The sequence below is a fragment of the Dendropsophus ebraccatus genome, chromosome 10, assembly GCF_027789765.1.
Source record: "Dendropsophus ebraccatus isolate aDenEbr1 chromosome 10, aDenEbr1.pat, whole genome shotgun sequence".
NCBI classification, from domain to species: Eukaryota; Metazoa; Chordata; class Amphibia; order Anura; family Hylidae; genus Dendropsophus; species Dendropsophus ebraccatus.
The window spans coordinates 1,632,821-1,642,129 of record NC_091463.1 but is presented as its reverse complement, the minus strand read 5'-3'; the positions used below and the strand labels follow the sequence as shown (position 1 = coordinate 1,642,129).

Here is a 9,309-nt window from a genome sequence, read left to right as displayed (position 1 = left end):
CACCGCCCTCACACACATCCCGGCCCCTACACCGCCCTCACACACATCCCGGCCCCTACACTCCCCTCACACACATCCCGGCCCCTACACCGCCCTCACACACATCCCGGCCCCTACACGCCCCTACACCGCCCTCACACACATCCCGGCCCCTACACTCCCCTCACACACATCCCGGCCCCTACACCGCCCTCACACACATCCCGGCCCCTACACCGCCCTCACACACATCCCGGCCCCTACACCGCCCTCACACATCCCGGCCCCTACACTCCCCTCACACACATCCCGGCCCCTACACCGCCCTCACACACATCCCGGCCCCTACACTCCCCTCACACACATCCCGGCCCCTACACCGCCCTCACACACATCCCGGCCCCTACACCGCCCTCACACACATCCCGGCCCCTACACCGCCCTCACACACATCCCGGCCCCTACACTCCCCTCACACACATCCCGGCCCCTACACCGCCCTCACACACATCCCGGCCCCTACACGCCCCTACACCGCCCTCACACACATCCCGGCCCCTACACTCCCCTCACACACATCCCGGCCCCTACACCGCCCTCACACACATCCCGGCCCCTACACCGCCCTCACACACATCCCGGCCCCTACACCGCCCTCACACATCCCGGCCCCTACACTCCCCTCACACACATCCCGGCCCCTACACCGCCCTCACACACATCCCGGCCCCTACACTCCCCTCACACACATCCCGGCCCCTACACCGCCCTCACACACATCCCGGCCCCTACACTCCCCTCACACACATCCCGGCCCCTACACCGCCCTCACACACATCCCGGCCCCTACACCGCCCTCACACACATCCCGGCCCCTACACTCCCCTCACATACATCCCGGCCCCTACACCGCCCTCACACACATCCCGGCCCCTACACTCCCCTCACACACATCCCGGCCCCTACACTCCCCTCACACACATCCCGGCCCCTACACCGCCCTCACACACATCCCGGCCCCTACACCGCCCTCACACACATCCCGGCCCCTACACTCCCCTCACACACATCCCGGCCCCTACACCGCCCTCACACACATCCCGGCCCCTACACTCCCCTCACACACATCCCGGCCCCTACACCGCCCTCACACACATCCAGGCCCCTACACCGCCCTCACACACATCCCGGCCCCTACACTCCCCTCACACACATCCCGGCCCCTACACTCCCCTCACACACATCCCGGCCCCTACACCGCCCTCACACACATCCCGGCCCCTACACTCCCCTCACACACATCCCGGCCCCTACACTATCCTCACACACATCCCGGCCCCTACACCGCCCTCACACACATCCCGGCCCCTACACCGCCCTCACACACATCCCGGCCCCTACACCATCCTCACACACATCCCGGCCCCTACACCGCCCTCACACACATCCCGGCCCCTACACTATCCTCACACACATCCCGGCCCCTACACTCCCCTTACACACATCCCGGCCCCTACACCGCCCTCACACACATCCCGGCCCCTACACCGCCCTCACACACATCCCGGCCCCTACACCGCCCTCACACACATCCCGGCCCCTACACCGCCCTCACACCACCCTCACACACATCCCGGCCCCTACACCGCCCTCACACCACCCTCACACACATCCCGGCCCCTACACTGCCCTCACACACATCCCGGCCCCTACACTATCCTCCCACACATCACGGCCCCTACATCGCCCTCACACACATCCCGGCCCCTACACCGGCCTCACACACATCCCGGCCCCTACACCGGCCTCACACACATCCCGGCCCCTACACCGGCCTCACACACATCCCGGCCCCTACACCGCCCTCACACACATCCCGGCCCCTACACCGCCCTCACACACATCCCGGCCCCTACACCGCCCTCACACACATCCCGGCCCCTACACTCCCCTCACACACATCCCGGCCCCTACACTATCCTCACACACATCCCGGCCCCTACACCGCCCTCACACACATCCCGGCCCCTACACCGCCCTCACACACATCCCGGCCCCTACACCGCCCTCAAACACATCCCGGCCCCTATACCAGCCTCACACACATCCCGGCCTCACACACATCCCGGCCCCTACACCGCCCTCACACACATCCCGGCCCCTACACCGCCCTCAAACACATCACGGCCCCTACACCGGCCTCACACACATCCCGGCCCCTACACCGCCCTCAAACACATCACGGCCCCTACACCACCCTCACACACATCCCGGCCCCTACACCGCCCTCACACCACCCTCACACACATCCCGGCCCCTACACTATCCTCACACACATCCCGGCCCCTACACCGCCCTCACACACATCCCGGCCCCTACACCGCCCTCACACACATCCCGGCCCCTACACCGCCCTCAAACACATCCCGGCCCCTACACCGGCCTCACACACATCACGGCCCCTACACCGCCCTCAAACACATCACGGCCCCTACACCGGCCTCACACACATCACGGCCCCTACACCGCCCTCACACACATCCCGGCCCCTACACCGCCCTCAAACACATCACGGCCCCTACACCGGCCTCACACACATCACGGCCCCTACACCGCCCTCACACACATCACGGCCCCTACACCGCCCTCACACACATCACGGCCCCTACACTATCCTCACACACATCCCGGCCCCTACACAGCCCTCACACACATCCCGGCCCCTACACTCCCCTCACACACATCCCGGCCCCTACACCGCCCTCACACACATCCCGGCCCCTACACTCCCCTCACACACATCCCGGCCCCTACACTATCCTCACACACATCCCGGCCCCTACACCGCCCTCACACACATCCCGGCCCCTACACTCCCCTCACACACATCCCGGCCCCTACACCGCCCTCACACACATCCCGGCCCCTACACTCCCCTCACACACATCCCGACCCCTACACCGCCCTCACCTTCTAGTAGCTTTTAGAGTCTATCCATAGTGTTGTACTGGAGTATTGTTACTACATTGTGTATTGCACGGAAGCTTTTCGAGTTACATCACTGATTAAGTCGGGACTCTGGGGCTGCACCTGCACCTCACACCAGTTCTACCAAGGTCCGTGTGTCCGGCGGTGGGTATTACCACTCCTGCTCTCTGTGACAAGTCGCCCCAAAACACCAGCACCCCGGGCAACAGCAGATACACAGGGTGACATCATCAGGAGGTCGGGCACTCAAATTGACATCATCAGGGGGGTGGGCACATGAGGTGACATCATCAGGGGGTGGGCACACACATTGACATCATCGGGGGGTGGGCACTCAAGGTGAAATCCTCAGGGGGCAGGCACACGCAGTGACATTGGAGGCACACAGTGACATCATCAGAGGGGCGGGCACACGAGGTATGATAGGGGGCGGGCACACGCGGTGACATTGGAGGCACACAGTGACATCATCAAAGGGGCGGGCACACGAGGTATCAGAGGGGGCGGGCACACACACGTGACATGGGGGGGCAGGTACTCACAGTGACATAATCAGGGGGCGGGCACACGCGGTGACATAATCAGGGGGTGGGCACCCGCGGTGACATCATCAGGGGCGGGCACACACCATGACATCCTCAGGGCGCGGGCACAAGCGGTGACATCATCAGGGGGCGGGCACACGCGGTGACATCATCAGGGGGCGGGCACACGCGGTGACATCATTAGGTCACTCACCTTGTCTCAGGATCTCGGCTCCCAGGTCGGAACGTTTCCTCCGTAGTTTCTCGTTACACGTCTGTTCTGTGAGGGAGAAATCGGAATGTGAGCAGGAAAGAGAGGTCTGTGGCAGCCGCATTCACCATCTCCAGAGCAGCGAGCGCTGGGCTGTGATTGGCTGCCTCCAGGATGAGGGCGGGGACACATGGCTATAGTCTCTATCCTCCAGTACAGACACTACAACCCCCATCCTCCTCGGCTACCTGTGCTGTGAGACGCCTGGATGTTGGCGTTGGTGATGAATGTCAGTCCGGATCTCTTGAACACGTCGGCGTTATTCTCACCGGCCCCCGCGCCGCAGCCCAGGTCGCTCTCCTCGAGGGTCCTGAGAACCTGACAACATCCAGAGGAACAGCTTACAGCTGAGGGGCCACACCACAGAGGAGACACTGCAACAAATCCTCAGCTGTGAGAAGTCTCTTACCCGCTCCAGAGGTCTCTGCGTCTTCTTAGTGACATCATAGATGGAGACGTCTACAGCGGACAGGGCGACTACGGAGCCGCTCTGCGCCCGGACCGTCAGCTGCACCGACTCCTTGGGCTTAAAGTCTCCTGATGGCGTCGACAGGTCAACCTAGAGGCAATCAGCACCAAGTAACTACAGCGCCCCCGGGGCCCCTCCCCACCCACTGCACAGAGCCCCCCCGGGCCCCTCCCCACTCACTGCACAGAGCCCCCCCGGGCCCCTCCCCACCCACTGCACAGAGCCCCCCCAGGCCCCTCCCCACTCACTGCACAGAGCCCCCCCGGGCCCCTCCCCACCCACTGCACAGAGCCCCCCCGGCGCCCCTCCCCACCCACTGCACAGAGCCCCCCCGGGCCCCTCCCCACCCACTGCACAGAGCCCCCCCGGGCCCCTCCCCACCCACTGCACAGAGCCCCCCCCGGGCCCCTCCCCACCCACTGCACAGAGCCCCCCGGGGCCCCTCCCCAACCACTGCACAGAGCCCACCGGGGCCCCTCCCCACCCACTGCACAGAGCCCCCCCGGGGCCCCTCCCCACCCACTGCACAGAGCCCCCCCGGGGCCCCTCCCCACCCACTGCACAGAGCCCCCCCGGGGCCCCTCCCCACCCACTGCACAGAGCCCCCCCGGGCCCCTCCCCACCCACTGCACAGAGCCCCCCGGGGCCCCTCCCCACCCACTGCACAGAGCCCCCCGGGGCCCCTCCCCACCCACTGCACAGAGCCCCCCGGGGCCCCTCCCCACCCACTACACAAAGCCCCCCGGGGCCCCTCCCCACCCACAGAGCCCCCCCCCCCCCACGCCCTGGCCCTTCCCCACCCACTGCACGGAACCCCGCGGGGCCCCTCCCCACCCACTGCACAGAGCCCCCCCACCCCCGGGCCCTTCCCCACCTGCCCACTGCACGGAACCCCCCGGGGCCCCACCCCACCCTCTGCACAAAGCCTCCGGACCACTCCCCACCCACTGCACAGACCCCCCCCCCCCCACCCTGGGCCCTTCCCCACCCGCCCACTGCACAGAGCCCCCCGACCCCTCCTCGCCCACTGCACAAAACCACCCCCCCGGGCCCCTCCCCGCCCACTGCACAGAGCCCCCCGGGGCCCCTCCCCACCCACTGCACAGAACCCCCCCCAGGCCCCTCCCTGCCCACTGCACAGAACACCCCCAACTGCGCAGAACCCCCCAGGCCCCGCCCACTACATGGCCTCCCCCCCCCCCCACTGCACAGAACCCCCCCAGGCCCCTCCCTGCCCACTGCACAGAACACCCCCAACTGCGCAGAACCCCCCAGGCCCCGCCCACTACATGGCCTCCCCCCCCCCACACTGCACAGCACCTCCTTTCACCTTCTGGTTATTAACACACTTCTCCTTGACATCCACCCAGATGGAATCGGCCACGATCTCGGCGGTGGTGTCTCCGGTGATGATGAAATAGGCGAGGAGGCGGATAGAAGGCACCATGTCGGCTGTAACCTGGATGTTCAGGTTCTGGGATATGGACTCGTGGAACCTCTTTACTGTATCAAACTTTACAATTTTCCCCTTAGAGATTACCTAGGCGCAAAGAACAAGACCGGTCAGTGACCGACACATGTGCGGTGCCTGACACCCTCCCCCCTCCAACATACCCCATACAGTGCAACACCACACCCCCTCCCCCAACATACCCCATACAGTGTAACACCACACCCCCTCCCCAACATACCCCATACAGTGTAACCTCCCCCAACATACCCCATACAGTGTAACCTCCCCCAACATACCCCATACAGTGCAACACCCCACCCCTACCCCAACATACCCCATACAGTGTAACACCACACCCCCTCCCCAACATACCACAGTGTAACACCACACCCCCTCCCCAACATACCTCATACAGTGCAACACCACACCCCCTCCCCAACATACCCCATACAGTGTAACACCCTCCCCAACATACCCCATACAGTGTAACACCCCACCCCTACCCCAACATACCGCATACAGTGTAACACCCCACCAACATACCCTATACAGTGCAACACCACACCCCCTCCCCAACATACCCCATACAGTGTAACACCCTCCACAATATACCCCATACAGTGTAATATCCCTCCCCAACATACCCCATACAGTGTAACCTCCCCCAACATACCCCATACAGTGTAACATCCTCCCCAACATACCCCATACAGTGTAACATCCTCCCCAACATACCCCATACAGTGTAACATCCTCCCCAACATACCCCATACAGTGTAACATCCTCCCCAACATACCCCATACAGTGTAACATCCTCCCCAACATACCCCATACAGTGTAACATCCTCCCCAACATACCCCATACAGTGTAACATCCTCCCCAACATACCCCATACAGTGTAACAGCACACCCCCTCCCCAACATACCCCATACAGTGTAACACCACACCCCCTCCCCAACATACCTCATACAGTGCAACACCACACCCCCTCCCCAACATACCCCATACAGTGTAACACCCTCCCCAACATACCCCATACAGTGTAACACCCCACCCCTACCCCAACATACCGCATACAGTGTAACACCCCACCAACATACCCTATACAGTGCAACACCACACCCCCTCCCCAACATACCCCATACAGTGTAACACCCTCCACAATATACCCCATACAGTGTAATATCCCTCCCCAACATACCCCATACAGTGTAACCTCCCCCAACATACCCCATACAGTGTAACATCCTCCCCAACATACCCATACAGTGTAACATCCTCCCCAACATACCCCATACAGTGTAACATCCTCCCCAACATACCCCATACAGTGTAACATCCTCCCCAACATACCCCATACAGTGTAACATCCTCCCCAACATACCCCATACAGTGTAACATCCTCCCCAACATACCCCATACAGTGTAATATCCCTCCCCAACATACCCCATACAGTGTAACATCCTCCCCAACATACCCCATACAGTGTAACAGCACCCCCCCTCCCCAACATACCCCATACAGTGTAACACCACACCCCCTCCCCAACATACCCCATACAGTGTAACATCCTCCCCAACATACCCCATACAGTGTAACCTCCCCCAACATACCCCATACAGTGTAACATCCTCCCCAACATACCCCATACAGTGTAACATCCTCCCCAACATACCCCATACAGTGCAACATCCTCCCCAACATACCCCATACAGTGTAACATCCTCCCCAACATACCCCATACAGTGTAATATCCCTCCCCAACATACCCCATACAGTGCAACATCCTCCCCAACATACCCCATACAGTGTAACATCCTCCCCAACATACCCCATACAGTGTAACATCCTCCCCAACATACCCCATACAGTGCAACATCCTCCCCAACATACCCCATACAGTGTAACATCCTCCCCAACATACCCCATACAGTGTAACATCCTCCCCAACATACCCCATACAGTGTAACACCCCACCAACATACCCCATACAGTGTAACACCACACCCCTACCCCAACATACCCCATACAGTGTAACACCCCACCAACATACCCCATACAGTGTAACACCACACCCCCTCCCCAACATACCCCATACAGTGTAACATCCTCCCCAACATACCCCATACAGTGTAACATCCTCCCCAACATACCCCATACAGTGTAACATCCTCCCCAACATACCCCATACAGTGTAACATCCTCCTCAACATACCCCATACAGTGTAACATCCTCCCCAACATACCCCATACAGTGTAACATCCTCCCCAACATACCCCATACAGTGTAACATCCTCCCCAACATACCCCATACAGTGTAACAGCACACCCCCTCCCCAACATACCCCATACAGTGTAACACCACACCCCCTCCCCAACATACCCCATAGTGTAACACCCTCCCCAACATACCCCATACAGTGTAATATCCCTCCCCAACATACCCCATACAGTGTAACATCCTCCCCAACATACCCCATACAGTGTAACATCCTCCCCAACATACCCCATACAGTGTAACATCCTCCTCAACATACCTCATACAGTGAAACATCCTCCCCAACATACCCCATACAGTGTAACACCCTCCACAATATACCCCATACAGTGTAATATCCCTCCCCAACATACCCCATACAGTGTAACACCCTCCCCAACATACCCCATACAGTGTAATATCCCTCCCCAACATACCCCATACAGTGTAACCTCCCCCAACATACCCCATACAGTGTAACATCCTCCCCAACATACCCCATGCAGTGCAACATCTTCCCCAACATACCCCATACAGTGTAACATCCTCCCCAACATACCCCATACAGTGTAACATCCTCCCCAACATACCCCATACAGTGTAACACCCCACCAACATACCCCATACAGTGTAACACCACACCCCCTCCCCAACATACCCCATACAGTGTAACACCACACCCCCTCCCCAACATACCCCATACAGTGTAACATCCTCCCCAACATACCCCATACAGTGTAACCTCCCCCAACATACCCCATACAGTGTAACATCCTCCCCAACATACCCCATACAGTGTAATATCCCTCCCCAACATACCCCATACAGTGCAACATCCTCCCCAACATACCCCATACAGTGTAACATCCTCCCCAACATACCCCATACAGTGTAACATCCTCCCCAACATACCCCATACAGTGTAACACCCCACCAACATACCCCATACAGTGTAACACCCCACCAACATACCCCATACAGTGTAACACCACACCCCCTCCCCAACATACCCCATACAGTGTAACACCACACCCCCTCCCCAACATACCCCATACAGTGTAACATCCTCCCCAACATACCCCATACAGTGTAACATCCTCCCCAACATACCCCATACAGTGTAACATCCTCCCCAACATACCCCATACAGTGTAACACCCCACCAACATACCCCATACAGTGTAACATCCTCCCCAACATACCCCATACAGTGCAACATCCTCCCCAACATACCCCATACAGTGTAACCTCCCCCAACATACCCCATACAGTGTAAAATCCCCCCAACATACCCCCTAACAGTGTAATACCCCATACAGTGTACCCCCCCAACATACCCCATACAGTGTAACACCCTCCCCAA

General features: G+C 60.1%; 1 protein-coding gene across 2 annotated transcripts in view; it reads right to left on the bottom strand.

The window, feature by feature from the left end:
• The window catches only part of LOC138803016 (complement C5-like), a 184,538-nt gene that overhangs the window by 108,750 nt on the left and 66,479 nt on the right, over positions 1–9,309 (bottom strand). For both annotated transcript variants that reach the window (XM_069986831.1, XM_069986832.1), the window contains exons 13-16: positions 5,562–5,771; positions 4,172–4,321; positions 3,951–4,080; positions 3,706–3,771 (exon numbers count right to left, since the gene is read on the bottom strand). In XM_069986831.1, the coding sequence (XP_069842932.1) occupies positions 3,706–3,771; positions 3,951–4,080; positions 4,172–4,321; positions 5,562–5,771 (556 nt within the window). The remainder of the gene's footprint in view (positions 1–3,705; positions 3,772–3,950; positions 4,081–4,171; positions 4,322–5,561; positions 5,772–9,309) is intronic.